This window comes from Phalacrocorax aristotelis, chromosome 1, assembly GCF_949628215.1.
Source record: "Phalacrocorax aristotelis chromosome 1, bGulAri2.1, whole genome shotgun sequence".
Taxonomy (NCBI): Eukaryota; Metazoa; Chordata; class Aves; order Suliformes; family Phalacrocoracidae; genus Phalacrocorax; species Phalacrocorax aristotelis.
The window spans coordinates 165,875,708-165,896,802 of record NC_134276.1 but is presented as its reverse complement, the minus strand read 5'-3'; the positions used below and the strand labels follow the sequence as shown (position 1 = coordinate 165,896,802).

At 38.2% G+C, this 21,095-nt stretch overlaps 1 protein-coding gene across 5 annotated transcripts in view; it reads left to right on the top strand.

Annotated features, from left to right (window-relative positions):
- Positions 1–21,095, top strand: part of NR1H4 (nuclear receptor subfamily 1 group H member 4) — a 40,820-nt gene that overhangs the window by 17,007 nt on the left and 2,718 nt on the right. For 3 of the 5 annotated variants that reach the window (XM_075080153.1, XM_075080150.1, XM_075080167.1), the window contains 5 exons: positions 4,964–5,116; positions 8,721–8,854; positions 9,379–9,477; positions 10,527–10,626; positions 12,436–12,582. In XM_075080153.1, coding sequence (XP_074936254.1) covers positions 4,964–5,116; positions 8,721–8,854; positions 9,379–9,477; positions 10,527–10,626; positions 12,436–12,582 — 633 coding nt within the window. The remainder of the gene's footprint in view (positions 1–4,963; positions 5,117–8,720; positions 8,855–9,378; positions 9,478–10,526; positions 10,627–12,435; positions 12,583–21,095) is intronic. The other 2 variants (XM_075080158.1, XM_075080173.1) reach the window with 1 other exon arrangement.

Here is a 21,095-nt window from a genome sequence, read left to right as displayed (position 1 = left end):
TTGCTTCTTAGGGATAGCCCCTATTCCTAGGGAGGGAGCTTCTTCAGGGAACTGGTGGTAACTGTAAGACAAATATCTTGCTGCTTAGGGGAACAGTATTCACAGGTTGGTGTCAGGACAGGTGGGATATAGAAAATAACTGCCATTATTAGAAGCATGATTACCAGATATTTTAGCAGAGAGACAAAAAGGTTATGCTGATGGAATAACTATGATACCTAAAGACAGTTACTCTGTCACAGGACTGAGGTACATTATAGAAAGAAGAATGACCAGGTTTTTCATTCTATTCTGTGAATAAATATTTCATTATCATTTCTGTTCTACAGATAAAGGCTAAAGCATGGACGTTATTGAAGCACTAAAATATCTTAATGTGGAACTCACTGTCACTGAAAGCAGACTTGGAACTAATTTGGGGGTTTTGCCTTTTCTATAACCAATTAATTTATGAGGGCACAACTGACCATACTGATCAACCACTCTAAACATGAATACAGTCAAGGATCATATAGTTTATCTCAAATATTTCAATAAATAAGAAATTTGTTTCTTTCTGCTGTCTGTGTGAATAGTCTCAAAGTAAAAAAATACTAACTCATACGAATGCTGTCATTTTAAACCAGATTAAACTTGATTTTAATGTGAAGATTCAAAATAATGATATATTTACTCTGTTAGTAAGCTATTCCTACTGTTTATTAACTTCATTATTAAATGTCTTAGTAATTTTTCAAAGACTTACATTTACAAACTATGGAATTTGTAAAGAATGCTTCTAGGAGAGAGGCTAAAACCACCAGGTAAATACTCAGGCTAAACCTCACATGTTCCGCTTTCTATTGATTCAGTTTGAATCACTCTATGTAACCATACCTTTACTGCTTTATTGGGATAATTTGTTCTATGTTTTAGCTCTTTTTCATGACTGCAACATCATTTACAAAGAATAGTACCCTTGGTCAAACATAGTAAAAGTTATTTGAAGATAATGCATTCTGTTTCTACAATAAACTTCAGAGGTTGTTAAAGTACCAGCTGATTCAGTAAAAAGACGTGCTGAGGATAGTAATTCTGTTTGACAAGGTGAAGAGGCTACTATGTTTTCTAGACCTTGATTGTTCTTGAGTATCTGTGGAATTTTTCACATGGGTATATATTACCTTCAAATCTTGGTTACCAAAATTGTGCTCAGTACGTTAGTTGTGCTCTTTTAAGTGCAATAGAACTATCTCATGTGTGTCACATCCAAGTATGAGATCAGCCCCTCTTTTTGGTGACAAGACTGTTAATTCATGCTCAATGTGTGTCCAAAATAATATGCAGGTCCCTTTCTGTAGGAGTAGTGCTCACCTTGCAGCACCCCTCCTCCATTGATTCCATGGACGTTCTTATTCAAAGGGGGAAGCTCTGCGTGTATTTTTATGGGATTCAATCCTCTGTGATGAATATGCTAATTTTTTTTTTTTTTCATTTCTTTCTTGGGTAATGCATTCAGCAACACCCTCCATTCTTTTTGTTTTTCTTTCTTGGGCAGAAGGAACAAATATTACGATTTATTTATCATCCCTCATGAGAATATTAATCTAAAGATATGGTCAGGAGTATATATTTCTATATCTTTTTTTAATACATTGCCATCCATTAACAAGTAAGTATGAATTATTTCATTAATACTTTACATATTATGCAAAAGCAGATTAGACAGAACACTTGCTGTCATACAACATTTGCCTGTGGCGCTATAAAAATAAGAAAAGGCTTCCTTGAGGTTTCTCTCACCTCTAATATATCGCTTTAGAAAATGCTGCCTTGATGAACAGCAGCATCATGGCTGTGGTCCATAAAGCATGAGGCAGTTCACAGGCATTGCTACAGTATAGTGAACAATATAGAGTGCTTTAAAGCCTGCTGCTGTAGACATCATTTCTGAGACAACCTTTGCAGAAAGACATCAAAGATTTTTGGTATAGCCTTAGTCTGTATAGTGATACTGGGGTTTAAGGGCTATTTTCATGTGTTGCAGAACAAGTAGGACATAGTATCACACTTGTTTAATAAAGCCACAGAATCACTTCTGCTGAGAGAAAAGCTAGTTGTGAATTCCCTCTGCACAGGCTGTCAGTATGAGTTTTTGTAGTCTTCAAACCACACCTGGTAATGCTTGATTTCAAGTCAAGACAGAGAATACTTTCTGCAAAGAAGGGTCCTGCTTTAATCTTCTCCTTGCACTAACACCCGCCACGTGGGCATGAGCTGTAGCATGTCTTGGCAGAGAGGAGCACGTTCTTTGCTTGCAAGTGTGAACTTCAAAACTTTTAAACTGAAAAACCCAAAGCAGTTGGCCATCAGGGAGGAAAATGGAGATATTTAGAAAGCTTTCATCTATACTTTTAATAGCTGTCCTCCTTCAACGTTCATAATTTCCATAAGAAAAACCAGCATCAGTAGCATCAGATCAACTCTAGCCATAATTAATCATATTCATGACTAACTAAGAGAACAAAGCAAATTCAACATTTCCAGTCAACATGAGCTTTTTGTAGTTTGGCAAGATCAGATAAAAGGTAGACGGTGCCAGAAAACCTTCAGCTTTTGGGGCTTCCCCATCATTAGTTTAACAGAAATAATTTCTGATTTACCTCTGAATTTTTGTAAAACTACTCCAGTTACAGAAGGTCACATATAAAATATTTCAGGCAGTTTAAGTTCATTTTGAATTATTAGTGAATAATATATTTAGAAATTCCATTAATATAAAAAAGCCAGTTTCAAAATTAATTATGAAGAAGGCTGTTCAATAAGACAATGATTCAAGAGTCACTTCATCATAAAACTGAAGCAAAAGTATGGGTAAAACTACTTTTCGCCAAAAGATATTTCACTTTCCATTTCACATCATTCACTTTTTCAAAAACTTTGCTTTCAAGAGAAAATATTTGACTGCCTGAATCCTATTGGCTCCTACCTTTTTACATCCCTAGTTTTGGCTTTGTCTTTCACACTCTTACATACCTCTAAAAGGTCAGTTTACTAAAGCTCTTTTCCTTTGCTCTTCCATGAAAAAGCAAACACACACCTTGTGGACAGAGTGAGTGATAAAGTCATCAATCAGGCTTAGAATGTCATAAATATTTGTGCAGAACTTTTCAACATTTACTACAAATTAATGTGTAATGAATTACAGGATTTAAATTTAACAAAATTTATAAATTATGTAAAGTAGATGGAATTGCCTTTAACTGACACTGAGAACCTACAGCTAAAATCCAGGCCTTTTTCTTCCTTCCCTGGACAGTAAATGTAATGTATTAAATGCCACATGAATGATGAATAAAAATAATGCCTGGGGCTGCTGGAGTTTCTAAGCAATCTGCATTTCAAAAGAGACTGATGCCAGTCAAGTGTATTTATCTGAAATGAAAGCAGTAAAACAGACAGCATGGGAGAGATTTCAAGCAGGATATATAGCAGATTCAGAGAAACCCCAGATTTTTTGTGACTAGAGTGGAATTGTTTTACTGTAGCTGCACAGTGGTGCTTGGAAGAGATTATGCATCTACAAAAACCTGGGCCAAAGTTGGGAAATCATCATCTGACAATGGCAAAATCACCATATCATCTGTTTTCTCACCTAGATTCAGCAGGATGGCATCTTAGCTCAATGTATTCTGAAAACACACAGACAAATCATGCAATGGACAGCAACTCAGATTCACACCTGAATTTTCCCTATGATTTGAGTATGGGAGACTGGGTCTTCATCTGGTGCTTCTCTTAGTGTATCAAAGTGCCAGGTTGCAAAATAATGGTGTTTTTATTGTGCCAGCTGGTGCCAATGAGAAAGCAAAATGTTTGTGAATAGCTCTGGTTAATGTAAATTTACACAGAGCTCTAGTTTGAAGAACACTATAAATCAGTGATGTGCCAGCAGAAGCTCCCAGGAGTCTATTTCAGTAATCGGAGCTCATGTGAGGAGAACTGAGCTTCCCTCCTATGCCAGACAGGGTTAATTCTCTCTGTAGTTGATGCTAAATACTCTCTGCCATACAAAGGACAATGTAAAGAGATTGTGGTGACATGGTGAGTCACACTAAAAATTCAGGAAACATTCAAGTCATGGTTGGCAGCAAAGACACTGTGATGACTCTTTTTTTTAGTTACATTTCATATTTTGAGCACTCCACATTTTGCCCATGATGCCACTCTCAGAGGTGTGGTAGGCAGTGGCCATATAGGAGATACAGACAGACTGAGGGAAGGTCCTCTCAGTTTCTTGGATCAGTTGCCACTTGCAGTTACCACTGTGCAATTTGGGAGTGAATCTAGTGACAATACCAGTAGAACTGCCTGTGCAGGTGAAGTTAGGTGACTGCTTAACTCATCAGGTGGGCAATATTTAGTGAATGAGGCTGGAGTACCCTACAAATGGGAGGAGCCGCATGTACAACAGGCAGATATGATGCAGCTTCCTTATTACACTTGGGGGTGGGCAAGCAGACTAGTACATGGAGCTTCTGCAGCTCCCAGGAGCTGAGGGAACTGTGATGAGTTACTCAACTCTCTGTGAATCTGTATCTCAAGAGACTTAAGAGACTTGTATTTTTTTCACTGGTTATTCATATGGTATCAGCCTACTGCTCTAGACCTGGTGCTCAACCTGCTCCTGGCAGGTTTCAGGTACGGGTCTGAATTTTCCCAACATTCACAGTCCAGGACCTTTGGGCTAATATCTAATACTTGGGCATGTGATTTACCATGTTGATTTATTAAATTATATAACTTTGATACTATTCTCAGTACAAACATCAAGAACATAGTTGTGTAGGCACAGAAAGAAACTCGCAATGTAGCAGAACATGTGTCATTCGGAAAACCTGGTGGAGGTGGAGGTGCTCTTTAACTTGGTTACCTTGCTTCTTTGAGTGTTTTCTTTTATCTATGTCACTACTGTGTTGTGCAGGGTTCTTCAGAAGAAGCATCACAAAAAATGCAGTATACAAGTGTAAAAATGGAGGCAACTGCGAGATGGATATGTACATGAGGAGAAAATGCCAGGAGTGCCGCCTAAGGAAATGCAAGCAAATGGGCATGTTGGCTGAATGTATGTATACAGGTATTTGCATCATTTAGTAAGAGTGTGCAGAGAACACATCAAATACTGTATTTAATTGGGCTGGTTTTAATAAGAAAGCTATAAAAGGTGTCATCTGGCAGGGGGAAGGCACATTAAAGATGATGCTGTGCCAGTGCATCAAATCCTGTTGAAAAAGGCAAATGCACTTATAAGCAACAGAATTTAGTTGGTGGTCAGGGGCACAAGGGTATAAGAGCCGAGAAAATGGTGAAGGAAGGGCTGTTCTGCACTAGATAACAGCCATTAGTCCACTAGGGCGGGAAGAAAAAGCAGTCATGGCAAGCAAATCTACAGGAGACTCCCCAGGAGTGAGGGGTTTGCAGTGTTCTGGAAGTCAGAGCAGGAAACTCCTGGTGCTTCCCTTGGCTACTCTTTCCGGGGCTCTCTCTGGCAAGTTCTTGCTAGCCAAGTCCAAATTTTGGCATTCAAATAATGCCATTTTCAAGAAAAGAGAAGGACTGCTACTAGCAGGAAGTTTCTGTGGACTTGCCACGTGTATGTTCCCAGACCTCACCCAGCAATCAGACAAAGCCTGCTAAGGGATAGCCGTTTTTTATAGTCTCATTAGCTTTTCTTATGGCACTATAGATTTTCCTGCCTTGCATATAGGCACATAGGTAGAATCGTCTCCAGAAATGAAGCTGATGGACTTTAATAATGTTTCATATTAAAGTAAATATGCTGTTCAGACTGACAGGTTATAAACTTCATTTCATATTCATATTGGAGCGCAACTTTAAACACGTTTAAAACTCAATTTTGAGTAAAATGTTTGCCAATCCATTATTTTTGAAAGCTTGCTCCTGAAAACACTCTGAAAACATCTGCTTTTCCACCTTCCATGAACAGGGCTACAATTTATTTTTCTTGATGGCTCCAATCATTTTAGCATACACATATGTGTGAAACCAATTTAGGTTCATACAGGAAATTAATCTACTTGGAATTTTTAATATACTTCTATCCCTCAATCTGATCAGAAGATGCTATATTAACTGTTGGTTTTGTGAGAAACAATAAGCTCCATCAATATTTGGAATGCATTGCCAGCATAATGTAATTAATCTTTCATTCTGCAAATTGAACAGGCCACAAAGATCCTGAGATATGACATATTCTCATGCAATACCTAAATATATGAGCAGGCACCACCACTTGATGACAGCCTCCATGTGTCCCTAAGTGTCAGGGGAAAATAAGTCCCCTGTGGTGCTGATCCCAGATCCATTGTTCCAAAATTTTGAGGCTTCAAAATAGCCTGAGTGACTCAATAGGACAAAAAACCACCCACCACTGAAAAAATAGGTCAGCGTAAGTAATACTGACTGGGCCCACATGAAACTTTTAAACTGGCCTATCGTTTTCACAAACTGGCATATGTGAAATAAAAGCCAGTGCGTGCCACTGCCACCTGACTCTCTCTCTGCGATGGAAACACTGGATATCTTGTGTTGCTCATGACTTAACCATAACCATGCTCTAATGCACTGCAATGAGGATGTTTGGCAAGGTACTATTTAATGGCTTTTAAGTAGGAGTGTGCCGTATAATTGCTTTCAGTTCAAGGCAATCCAGGACAGTAAAACATGAAGCTTCTAGTAGTATAAAGCATTTATTTGGAAACAACAACAACAAAAAAAAAAAGAGACTAGGAAATAAAAGATTACCTTGAACTTTGTTTCACTTACTCATTTTATAGGATTGTAATTGCAAGTTATGTGGATTCTTTTTTCCTTCTGAACAAGGAGGTAAAGTCTTATAGGCATTTATAGCATGGCTACTCAACAGTCCTAAACCTGCCCTTTATATACAAACCACAGACAGATCAAAATTACTAACCATCAGTTTCAGTCATTTGCTGTAGTTTTGATATAAACTGCAAGAAGTTTCTTGGGTGAAATATCTACCTAAGGAAGACCCAGGTTCTGCCGCTCTTCCTGGAAGGTAATACCCATTTAATACCCCTTGCAACCTAGCCATCTCTGAGTTAAAAAGTAAAGTCCTGTCTCTCACATGAGTTTTCCAGCTAAATTAAAGGGAGCCAGAAGAAGATGTCAAGGTACTACTCACTAACAGGAAGCATGAGAAAAATCTGTCTTACTACTTAAGGCGAATGTAAACCAAATTTTCCCTAGGAAGGTAGTAGACCAGACCCTAAGCTTGTGGAAAACAGTACAAGCCCATTAACACTGCCAAAGGATGCACTGAATATTTTAGAAATCTATGATGCTGTGTGGCAGCACAAATTACATGGCTCGATACCAATTATTATCTCCATCATTCCTATTCCCCCCTTTCAAGGTATTATTTGCAGGTCTTATTTTAATCATGTAAATTTCCTCTTCTCTCAGCAGTTCAGGTAGGTTATTTTATATAGTGCTTAAACAGGAAATTAAAAACATTCACAACAAAATTCACTGTTTTCATGGTATCTTCCTCCACTATCATATACTCACTGAATGAGCCTCTTTTCCTGCTCTGCATTTTCAAAGGCGAAGAACGGGAATGAGACTTGAAAGAAACTAAAAAAAAAAAAAAAAAAGTAAGAAAGAAAGAAAAGAAGTCCTGCGCTGATAGGTTTATTTTTAGATGAACACTTAGCTGTTTACTTTTTCATTTGTACTTTCTGGCTGCCTTCCACTGGTTGTGTAGGGCACCTATTGTCCCTTTCTTTTGTGAGCACAAGCAAATTGCTAGTTTTTATGACATCCACACAAGGATGCTCCCTGGTTCAAGGTACTGAAATGTAGTCTAGAACAAAAAAATTAAAAAAACCACAAATGCAAAAATGCTTTCATTAGGGTGAGTGAAACGCTATAGTAAAACCAGGGCTTTATTCAGTCCTCTAATACAATGAAATGGAAAATAGCAAGACCAACCAGGTAACATTTTAAATAAATGCATCTTTCAGGTACATTTGCCAGCTTGAGTTACTTCCGAGCCTACATTTTCAGCTGTTGGTCTATCTGTATAGCAACACCATAATGGCTAAAGCCCTGTAATCCTCTCTTCTGAAAGGGCTTTCCGTGTGAAGATTCTGCCCTACAGACATAATATTGCTTAAAGATTATTGAAAACATTCACTGCTCTTTGTGTAAGAACAGCTCTACCTCAGTTACCGTTTTGGATCAGATGAGTAGCACACTTTTGATGACAGTCTTCCAATTGACCCCATTTATTACACTTTGGTTCTGGTGTTGGAGCACATGAAGGGGTTTTCTTTTGATGGAACAAAACCAAAGACACGCTCCAGCGCACTCCATCACTAATGGGTTTTCTGCCTGTAAGACCACATTAGAGCTGGTCCAAAGCAAGACCCCTGACATGCACGCTGTGTGGATGCTGGGCCACCAGAACTGTTTTGTTCTGTAGATGGGCTCCTGCTGGGCTAGACTACTCATTAGTGTGTACTTAGCATGTCTCATTAAACACACATCCAAAGATAATGACATGTTCTGGGAATGATTTGCACAGGTAAGTGGGTTTGTTAGTGTAAAGGGCATCCATGGGCGTATTTATGTACCTGCTCTGTGCTTGAGGAATACATAAATCCAATTGCTATCTGTTGTATTACGTGTTCTAGGTCTGTTAACAGAAATACAATGCAAGTCAAAAAGGCTACGGAAAAATGTGAAACAGCCCCCAGATCAGACAGTCAACGAAGATAATGAAGTCCATGACATGAAACAAGTGACATCTACAACTAAAATATATAGGGTAAGAAAATTCTTGTAATATTTCATACAGTGGTGGTAATATTTGAGCTAAATGCAGCTACTACAGTGAATATAGAGTACTTGCAAACTCTCTGGAGCTGTCTGTATTAATTAAAACTCCATCGCCCACGAAGTCAAGAAAACACCTTGAGTATAGCAGTAGTTCTGATATTTTCAGTCAAAACTCAGTAAAGCATCCATAAAATCCATGGAGTATTTTTTCTGTGATATATATGCCAGGTATATATTACATACGGTGAGGCGTGATATTAGAGTTTGAGCATACCTAGTTATTTGCTAAGCATTTCCTTATTTCTAATACTAGATCACACACACTCATGCAATTTAGAAGCATTATATGCCTCTCTTCCATACACTTTCATAGAAATATTAGTGACAAGCAAACCTCTTGTCTGTTTGGTCTCCAGGTGTGAGAAATAGATGTATAACTTTTGCCTAAAGCAAGAGATGCTAGATCATTTCTGTGACTGCATTTCATGATGAGATTTTTTTTTGCCAGTATAGGAGAAAGTGGAATTTACCCCAGAACAGCAGAATCTTCTTGATTACATCATGGATTCATACAGTAAACAACAAATACCACAGGAGGTGTCAAAAAAACTAGTAAGTACATTGATGAATTAATTTTTGAGATGCAGATGATGAAGCTGAGGATTACAGAGCAGAAAATATTTGTACTCAGCATAAGTAGGTGTAGTAAGTAGTAGAGCAAACTATGGGTAAAAGCTTACTGTTAAAAGATGCTGCAAGGGGGCAGAATCTCTCCAATTCAGTCAACAGTTAGACTGCATCTTTGTTTATCAAACTTGGATGCTAAGAAAAAGCTTTCAACTCTGGAAATACACTTTTATGCTCAAATCTAACCTTTGCTGATTGGAGCTTTGTTTTTTGCATTGTCAGTATAGGCAGTGATTTTGACTTGCAGCCAAGGTTCCTTTCTATAAAGATACCAGCCTGGAATCTTGAAAATATTTTATTGTTTTGAACCCAAATTCCCAACATTTTCCAGTTTTGGATTTTTGTTTCATCCCTTCTTCTTTCCTTTCCCTCTCTACCTTCCAGAAATTCCATTTTCCCTTTAAGAGATTTCATGGTAGGATGAAAAATTGTTGGGAAACAGGGAGAAAAAATGGCTTGAGATATATTTTTTAAAAAACTGTCATGTTCAATCTTAAAAAAAAAACCCAAACCAAAATAATTGTAGAAAATTATTTCTTAAGTCATCAACTTTGAAAACTAAAAGGAAGATACTTGCAGGGGGAGGGTTGAATAACCCATAACTAACTTGTGAAACTTACTTCCATGAAAGGTTGAGGAGATCAAAACCAAAAATGTATTAAAAAAAGAAATAGACAAATTCATGGATAACAAAGCTTTTGGTTAAATATTACAGTACACATAGAACTTCAAGCTCAAGAAGTACCTAAATCATGGATTGCTAGACATGACACTGAAAGTGAGACAGATATTCCAGAGGAAAGGACACTGTCTACTTCTTTTACTTCTTACATCACCTTTCAAAAATACCTCTTTTTGACAACCATTGGAGACAAATGCCTCTTGCCTGATCCAGTCTGGTAATTCTTGTATTTTATGCTCTTAAATGTGAAGTGACAACAAATATTAACAGATTTTGTTTGATTTTTTAACAGTTACATGAGGAATTCAGTGCTGAAGGAAATTTTCTGATTTTAACAGAAATGGCTACCAGTCATGTGCAGGTTCTTGTGGAATTCACTAAAAAACTACCAGGTATATCCACTGTGTTGGGGTAAATTTTCTTATTGCAAAGCTTACACGCCTTGCAGTTGCCATTTGGCAATTGTTGTGTATATTTTAAAAGCTACATAAAAAGGCCTCCTTCTCTGACACATATGCATTCTTCAGACACTGAAGAAAAGTAGTTTTGTGCTCTGAGGAATAATACACTGAATAATTCAAACTCTGCCAGTCTGAGGTGTGGCACTCTTCATCTATTGACAAACAAAACGCTCAGAGAAGGGGTTGTGTCTCTAAAGAGATTTAATATACATCTGTCACCACAATGCTAAATAGTCTGCCTCTAAATTACCACTAACACTTGCTAGACTCTGCTTCACAGGCTTTGCTGCCTTTCTAGCAAAGCTTCTAGGTCATGGCATGCACTGAATTGTGCATCCTAAACAAGAACTTTCCCTAGTTGGTGGCACCAACCGTTATGGTCCTTGCAGAGTGTGTTATGGACAAGCACTGAAAACGTGAACTTATCATTAGTATTTTTTTAACTCCTAAGCTGATGTTACCTTAAGAGTGAACACTCGGCATGGTACAGGTTCCTTGTAAGACAAGTAATGCTGAGCTGTATGAAAACATTATTTTCCTGTTATTCCCATTATATTGACCCTTTCTCTGTGTGTTATGGGCTTGCTTCAAAGCTCAGCGCTGCAGCTGTAACTATATATTTTTTTAAGCTAACTGGGATATTGGCTCGCAGGAAATGAATGGAGCACAAATTAAACAAAGGAGTACAGCAATGTCAGTGGAAAGATGCTAACATTGCTCCTTAATCACTGCTTAAGCACGGGATTATGAGTGCACATCCACACCTAACAGGGAGTGAAGCTATGAGCTAGAAACTTGATGGTTGGTGGGAAACCCCGCCCCCCCCCCCCCCCCCCCCCCCGACTTCTGTAATCCAAGCGGTTTTATGCTGAGGAAAAGGCAAAGGCGACTTAAAGTCAGAAATACAGAAAAAGATCCAGGTCCTGCTATTCAGTTTTTGTTGAGAAAGATGAATGGAGGAGCTTTGTAACTGAATAATCTGCTACTTTCAGTGTTGACTTAGAGTACATTTGGCAGGATTTATCACCTTTTTGTTTCATTCTCTACATTATCTTTTTCTGCCCTTCCCCACAGAATCAGGGGGTGGGTATAAGGTGGGTACCTGCACTGGCAAGTATGAGGAGAGTTTCCCATGATCTTCAGCTCCCTGTTCTTCAGAGGATCAGCTCTATATTCACACAAATTACCAAATTCCTTCTGATTTCTTCAGTGGGTTTTAGAGACCTTCGCTTCCAAAAAGAGAAACACATATTTAAAATACAGCAAGAAGCCTCAATGTAAAGTTGTATCTTAGTCCAAATGCAAGGTAGAATTTTTAAAATCAGATGCTTCACATGCTGAGTTTTGCCATCGGAGTATGGAAAGAGCTGAAAGCAGCATGGCAGAGGGAGAGTCTTATAGAGAGCTCTGGTGGAAATATGGCAGAAGATGTTAGGCAGTGCCATCAGGCTAGACAAAATCTCCACAACAGTGGTTGTGCTACACCACTAAACTTTTCTTAACATTTTCCTCTTAAAGTACCATGAACACTGAAGCACAAGGCTAATTCTCAAACTTCAGGGAGAAAAAAATCTCTGTCCTTTTCTGGAATCTGGGTTTCGATTTCCACAGCACCTGGCAACCCCACTGACATCAGCATCAAGGTTATACACGTTTAGCACTTCACATGCAAGAACTCCAAGACAGAAAATAGCGGGGACTTTTCTGTTGCTGCCTTACTTATATCTAGCATCTCCCCAGGCTTCCAAACCCTTGATCATGACGATCAGATTGCTTTGCTGAAGGGCTCGGCAGTAGAAGCCATGTTCCTCCGGTCAGCTGAGATCTTCAGTAGGAAACTCCCTACAGGACATACTGTCCTTTTAGAAGAAAGAATTCGCAATAGTGGTAAGTATCTTTTTTAATGAGGAAAAACCAAACCACACCATTGCACTTCTGTGTCAGTATTTTGCCCTTGAAAAGCTAGTAGAATTGTTTATTAGCATTGCAACAGGTTTATCTGAATGCTGTTTTTGATATTAACTAGAACAAATCCAACTCAGCCTTGAGTCTAAAGGTCATATGGTAAAGGTTTATTTATAAATACATTGCAAGTATTATGAATGACACTGTATCAAATAAACCCAGTGTAAGTCTCAAAATATGAGCATTAAAGACCAATAAAGTACCACCATTTCAAATTATTAATATAAAATAACAATATTTATGCTTTCAAAGAGAGAAAGAAAGAAAAAAAGATGGTAGGATGTTACTGGAATTGACTGTAGGGAAACTCAGATTCTTAGGGTCAATTTGGTAAAATTGAATCACACTGCACAAGGTGCGTAGAAGAATTATAAACATGGCATGTTCTCAGTATGTTTTCTGCTTCTTAAGGTCCATCAAAGGCTCAATGGCTATGACAAATTATACGGGTTCTAGACATAAATCTTAATAATTAACAGAAGTCAAACAGGGCTGTATCTTGATTGTTCCTTAAAGAACAGAAAGTCATGTTTTGCACTGTTATGTATTCTTTGTGCTCCAATGATGAAATACTGAATGTTTTGCCCTTTTCTGTATTAACCAGAAAACTTCATCCACCCCAGAGCTATCAGTTGTTCAAAACTCAAATGTAACAAAACTTCAGAATCAAAGAGTCTGTCTATAGTCAGAGAGTGCTTTGACTCTGGCTTCTGGCCTTCCTTTTTAATGGTCAGAAGGAGAAAGGGATAGGATAACATTTAACCTCAATACTAGTCATAGAAATGGGCTTAAACTCAGTTCTGAAACTCTTAAAATCAGTAATGTGAAGGTACTACTGATATAAGCAAAATTAGGTAAATACTTACATATTTGAAACCCTGAAAAGAAGTTAGGAAACATGAGAGTGACTCACGTGCTGAAGGTATGTATTTAGTTTCGCTTAGCACACTCAATTGTAGGTTTATATTTTGTAGGGTTTTTTTGCGTGCCTTTCATTTCAATTTATTATAAGAGGTTACTGTTTGATGGACTGGAAATAGTGACTTTGAGAGTGAATATGGGTGGCTTCTGGTCCAGGTACTGCACGCAGAGAAGTATGCCAAGAAGGACAGAGATATTTCCTGGAAACTGTAATGAGTTGTCATGGATCCAAATGTCTTCATTAAGACATTTTTGTACTCGAATATAACCTAATTTTTTTATTAAAATAGGTCTTAGAGAAATTAACCCATATGAATACATGACTACTGAAAGCTTCTGCTCCTCTAATCTATACAGTCAGTATCAACCTTCGAGTTGAAGGTGTCAACTGTTCATAAAGAGCAGAAGCGGGAAATACTTTGATCTAGAACATTACATAAGCTATTGTGTCATACCAATAGTTTTTTCCTTACTCATAATTTTAAAATACCCTGTTAATTCTCTGCATCTATTAAGTCCAGATGAGATGCAAAGTCATTTTTTGCAAGCTAGTACTGGACTTAAAGATAGCATTTCATACCATAACGTGACTAGCTGGAATAATATGACAATGTATCCTGCAGTAATATTATTTACATGTCATGAAATAGATTTAAAGAATAACATTTTGTGTAGAGGAAAGTTTCAAGACAAGTAATGATTTCAAATGTGGTATTATTTATTCCAGAGGAAGATTTCCTGCAATTCTTTTCTTCTGGGTGGAAAAAAAAACCCAAGGTAAATTAAAAATGAGTTCTGGATTAGAACAAATCCTGGGCTGAATAGTTTGCAAGAAATGAAAGATAACATTTTTAGTGTGCGTGTATATACACACGCACGCGCACACGCACACACACACACATATGTATCTTACTGCTTTTGGAAAAGGCTCTCAGAAATATTTTCCCTCAAGCCAGGATCAAGTTGGAGACGTAAGAGGAAATACTGCTGCTAGAATTGCTCCCTCCCTACATTACAGGAGAATACTGTATTATCCAGCTTACTGCTGGCTGCATTCTTTCCTTCCATTAATAGCCAGAATACAGGTCAAATACCCTTTTCCATGTATTTTATTTCTCTACTCCATACAAATTCAAGCCTAACAGAAGCATCTTGTAAATCTTTGCATTTGTAGCGGTGTTAACTTAATTGCTGCTACCGATGCTATTTAACTACTACTGCACAGGACCAGAAGTCACTCAGACTGCATGTTTTGTCTTAGTTTTTGATAAATTCCAGAATTACACATTTAGGCAAACTGAATAATTGTTGGAAAATACCTACTACTGAAACATCTTAGTTTTGTTGTTTAAATCATAGTCATTTTCATGTGTCTTGACTTTAAACGAAATGAAAGAAAGGCATCCAAATTCTTCTGTTATCCTTGCTTACACATACAGCTTTCAAAAATATTAAATATATAGTTCACATTCCTGTACGACATAGGACTCAACACCAGGGCTCTAGGTTGAATAATAGCCTACTCTAAATGAAACGTGATATTAGGATAGAAACTTAAGCAGCCTCTTCCAGCCTTAACCTTTAAGGACACATGCTACCAGAAACTGCAGCTGGCCATTATCATGTTATAGACTGGTCCAAGAGATAAAATGGCCAGAAGAGATTAAACCCAAGCCAAATAAAGAAGAAAACCCATGAGAATTACACATAAATTCAGAGATAGGGACGTTGGTTTTTTAAAAAAAAACACCTCACTGAAAAAACAAGACTAAATGCAGTGAACTGAAACACCATGCAAAGACAATAGAGAGCAGCAGAGGAAATGCAGTGATAGCTAAGGGAAAGTTTAGAAATTAAATTTATAGGTAATGAATGACAGACAGATCAGGATTATTCATGACTCCTAGTGAGGTCTGAAACACTGTCAGGCCATCAGCCATAAATTATTGCTGTTAGTCAGAACTTCTGTGCACATATTTTTAGGTGCAGACAATTGTCTGAATGTCACATAAGTCCTATTGTCAAGCCTTGCTGTCTGTATCCATAAAATTGGGGGTGGGGAACCTGCCTGAAAGTCACAAGCTGTCCAGACTTCTGTCACCTGACACCATGTCCACTTGGAAGCTGCTCTCATCTATTAATATTTATGCCTTCCCCAGTCTGATTGTATAGAATGGATTTATTTTTTCTGATAAAAAAGCCAAGAGATCTGGTGGTGATGACCTTTGAGTATTAGCAGCCTTCGTTTTTATTCTCATGCTGATGAGGTGTATTTTTATTTCCTAGCTTGAGCATATTGCTCAAGTCCTGGTGCAGCTCATTGACTGCCTTTGTTTGTGCCCTTATGGCCTTTCCATAAGGTGTTATGGAAATTCTTTCATTAGCTGCTGCTGAGACTGAAATCCTCTCCTACTCATCCCAATATTGAGACTTAATGAGAAATACAGACATTTTATTTAATGTTAATGAAAGCCCATGCCACTTACTCATCTTATGTGATGCTTCACTATGCATACACCAAGTTGTGACTGATTCATTCTGTGAAAGGCTGACATCCTAGTAATTTAATGCTTAGTTTCTTTCTGTTCTTTTGAAAGCAAACTCTCCCCATTATAAAGCAGGACAATACTTTTAAAAACAGTGCTGAAATGCTGAATGTTTCCTCAGTGAGCATTTATAGCTTGTTTTCCTAAGGATACCTGCTTTCAGCAGTCATGAAGAGCCACAGATTTTTATTCCATCATTTTATTCTACAGAGCAGTACTACTAACTTCAGTATCAGGGAATAAGATACTATCTGATATGGACAGATCTTCTGATATGGACCCAAATGTTCAGTTGGCAGCAGGACACCTGACACTGTCAAATATACTGTTGCCTTCCTGGATGGGTTACAGGTGTTGACGTACAATGGGATCCAAGGAAAAAAAGAAATAGTCACAATTTCAAAGCATTGGCAAGCGGCCATCTTTTGCCCTTGAATGTGGGATACAAAGTTCCTGTTGATTTGGACAAGACACTCCTGCAACCAAGGGCAAAGTTTGGCACTGGAACAACAGACACCTAATCACTTCCGCTGCCTTTGGCTTTTATTATTTGATTACTAGTACTGAGTAATGGTGGTGCTTCAAAATCCCATTGTGCTGGGGTCTGTGCAGAGAAACAAAATGAAATGATCTTCACTGCTGAGTCCAAATAATCTAATCTGAGACAGCAACCTGGCCAGTATTTAGCCCCTTGTTTCTAAACACACCTGCAAATCATAGGTGTCTAACCCTCCAAATGGTCATATGCCTCCACACAGAAGGAGACACTTACCATCCTGTTACTTGACCCAAAACTTGCACGCTGCCCAAAATATTTAGAAGTTAGAACCACTTTAAATTACAGAGTATAGGAAAGAGCTTTTCTGTTTGTAAGCGGTGCTGCACAATTTACCACACCAAGTTGGTCGGTGCCACGTTCCTGAATTGCAAGTGAAATTGATAAAAGCGTTTAAATTGTATGTACAGAGTTAATTTATACCCATGAAAACAAGAACAAATGTCAGAGGACCCAGTCTCTTTTCTTCTGCGTAAGCCTGCTTGTCCAGCCCAAAAACTTTATTTAAATAGACTCAGGCTATGAAGACTAGCTCAAGGCAGTGCAGATGCTGCTGCTGTGTGCCAGGCCGCACTTCCCTCCTGACTGCAGGCATTCAAGCCACTGCCAAAGGATGGTATGTGGCAATGTCATTTGCATCCCCCTTGCAGGTTTGGTTTGTTTGTTGGTTTTTTATTTTGTTGTGGTTTGGTTGGGTTTCTTTGGGTTTTTTTGGGTTTTATTTTGACTAAGGCTCTTTGCTTGCAATGACAGCTTCACCATGGTTTTATTGACTGCTTTTGAGAAGATGGGGTTTTGTTATCCTGATTGTGAGTTCTCCTTGGCACATGCTAGCCTCTCATTTAAGTTGGCCATTTAACCTCTACAAGATGATGAGAGGGGGGAGGTCACACGAACATGCTCTGGTGTATCTTCTCTACTGGCTAGGTTTTCCCCTTTTTGGCTCTCAGCAGCAACACAGTGAATTTGATCAGTGTTTAAAGGGCCACTGATGCGTTTGAACAGGTTAGAAGGCAGACTCATAGGCAGCATGGAAAGCAGTTCTGGTAGATAAAACACTGTGAAAGATAAGATGTAATTTTGTAATTAATATATTTTATTTTCATAAAACAGCTACTAATATACCCTTGGTTTAATATCTACTGGCACTTCCATATTTATCAATAAAAAAAGATCTCTTTATCCATATTAATCACCCAGTGCTAGTTACTGTTAATGAGTACTTACTCTCGAGCTTCCCTCTTGCAATAGATTAATCTTTTCAGTTTTAATCAACAGCCAGAATAGAAGAGAGAATACTCATCTCAAAAAGGTGGCAATACCGGCTCAATATCACAGTGAAATCATCTATCCCAAGATTATTATTGCCCAGATAATTATTATTGGCCTGAAACCGCAAACCTTATGAAAGCGACAGTTATCTTACCTTCAGAGAGAAATCATAGGAACAAAACCCTAAAAAAGGCAAGGTCTAAATCAATGCTGTGTGCTGTGTCTTAAGCTACAGAAAGTGATGAAACTGTGCAAGAAGTAAGGGGTGCTGAATGAATAATGCTCATGGGTTTAAATCTGTTCCAGTCTAATGCCACAGGGCCATACCCAGTAAAGCTAGTGTCTCCCATTGACTACCCTGGGATTTACAGCCAGTCATCCATTAGTGCAGTGAAATCAATCAAATGAATTGCAGTATCTTCAGCAGATGACAAGAATTAGGCTGGTGGCTGGGTAGAATTTCGTGTAGTTCAGAATGATGCACAGTGAAACACTACGGAGGGGCACGTTCTTACTGTTGTAATGCTGCATGAAGCAAATTTTTGAAACCTTTTTGAAAATAAGTTAAGAAGGAGGCACCGTTAACACTGCCCAGGAAGCTCTGCTTATCTGTCACAGTACTATGCAGTGCTCATCTGATCTAAATAAAGGGGGCTAGACCCAGTTAACTCTTCAGTTCTCACTGAGGCCAGAAATACATTATAACTTTATCTATCGGATTTTTTTTCACTTTTGGAGTATGATTTGTAACTGACATTTGAAAAGTCACATAAATAATTTCTCCTCTGGCCTTTCCAGTTAGGAGCACACATTGCCTTTAATTCTTTTTCTGATAACCTGAATTGAAGAGACAACATCTTGTACAGTAGATAAGAAAAAAAAAAAAAGTAAGAACTATAAACATCTGTTTCCTGCGGTTTTGCTTTCTGGTGGAGTTTATTAAATCCAAACTGAAGCATTTCAATCCTATTAGAAAACAGCCCCCTCTTGTGATGGAACAGCGGTTTGTATAACATGTGCATACAGGATGATGAAATAACAGGAAAACTGCAGCACAGATAGGATGAGGGCAAAACGAGTAATCAAGAAAAAATTCCATTATCCTAGTCTCAGAACTGCTCATTGTGCATGGTTTCATTCATAATTGTTTTGTGACATATCTCTATTTAAAGATTTCAAAGTTCTGTTCTCTTTAGTAAAAGCAGTAAATCAGTTGCATTGCTGAAACATCCCTTTTTACTCCCTTTCACCTCTTCTGTTTTATTTCTGTTTGAGATACAGTAGTGCAGAGAGGCTCTCTGCCATAATTTCATTTGCTTCCACATCTATACTCATTTTTTGCTTCACTCATCCATGCTTTAGTTTCTTAATGTTAGATTATAAGCTTTCTGGGGCAAGGAATGTTTTACTACGTGCTTATACAGTGCCTGTACCAATGAGGACCTGAATTAGTCATTCCACACCCTGTTCACCAGCATAATTTTCATCCACTTCTGCTATATTGACAGTAGGACTTGAGGAGCTTTGTGGTCAGCAGAACAATGAATTCATCCAGCTGAAAGCTAACCTGACCCAAAAAAAAAAAAAGAGAAAAAATCCAGTTATGAATATGAGAAACAAATGATGGGCATCTTAGTCACAGCCCACTTCCTCACGTTTCCTGTTTGCTGCCAAGACGATTGAACCCAGTGGTGTGATACCTTGCACAGACACTTCTAAAAATATCCATTTTTGTCTTGGATTCCTTTCATGTCATTGATGAGTTATTCACTTCCATGAAAGGAATTAATTTGCTCTGCCTTAGGGCTCAGCTAGACTTACTTTTTTTCCTGTTTCTAGATTCATGAGAACTTTAAGCCTTTGGTGCGTCATATGTATGTGTTGCTTACATATGTAACATTGTAAGGAACTTTGGCATTTAAAACTGCCCAAGAGAGAGATAGGCGGTTCCCCAAAAGTTAGCAATAATAAATATTGAAAATTTTAAATAGTTTTCGCTGGTGACTAACGACATAAAACTCCCAGAACATTAGATGCTATGACTTGTTTGCTTTGTATAAAGCTCCATCTGTGTTACTAATTTCCATAGGATGAGCTGACTCGCATCATATATATTTGTTTAATTGACTTAGCTTCTTCTCAGTAGTGCTGAACTTGTTACAAAAACAAGATTTGTGGCTTGTAATCTGAAGGGAACATAGGTTGCTCATGTCACATGTTTAAATGCATCATTCAGCCACAAAATAAACCACACCCTGCAAGACCATACTTTCACTCTGTTGGGACACATAACCATTCCACTAACTTGTCACTGTCACAGCAAAATGTGACTTATCTGTAGTTAAGTCAAGTGACTTCATGTTTCCTTTCTTTGAGTTCCACCTGCTGAGTTTCATTTTTAATTTCCCCTATTGGAGGCACTCCAAACCTTACCAGTCCTGGACTGCAGCTTTGTGTTGTATACAGCACTCAAAATCACATTATTTCATGTGGTTTCCACACCAAGTTATAAAGTCTTCTGCCAGAACAGCTCAAAATTAAGAGTAAAATGACAAGAAATCCTATGGCCCTCATCTGTGGGAACAGAGGAGGTTTCCATCCTTTCAGCCAAGGAAGACCAAAAGACTTCTTGCTACAGAACCACTGGTTCGGATCTCTATGGCTTGTCAGTGCCACCACTTCAGTGTTGCAAGCAGCTATTGTCAACGGTCTGGTGGCTGCTCGGAGTGACTCACACACCAGTTTAAAAAAAAATCAAACATAGATTTGATGTCACAGGATCTACTTCTCTTTTACACCAAAAAGCAGAATGAAGTACAACTGTAACTTAAGGCTAAGTAACAACATTGTGACCTGATGACAAAGTCAGTAAGAGGAAGCCCCGTTGGCATGCCCCAGTTTGGTAACCCCAAAGGGTCTTGCTGATAGTGAGACAATCGCATGATCCTATCCTTAACTGGGCTGGATTTTAATTATTTATGGCTCTGTACTTTATAATACACTAGTTTATGTTTTAAGGTAGTAGTAGTTGTAAGCAAGTTGATCTTGGACTACAGGTAATCCTAGGCTTAGCTAAAGTTTCAGGCTACATAAAAGGAGCAATTAAGACTATGGAGACAACTGAAGCAACTGCCCAAGGC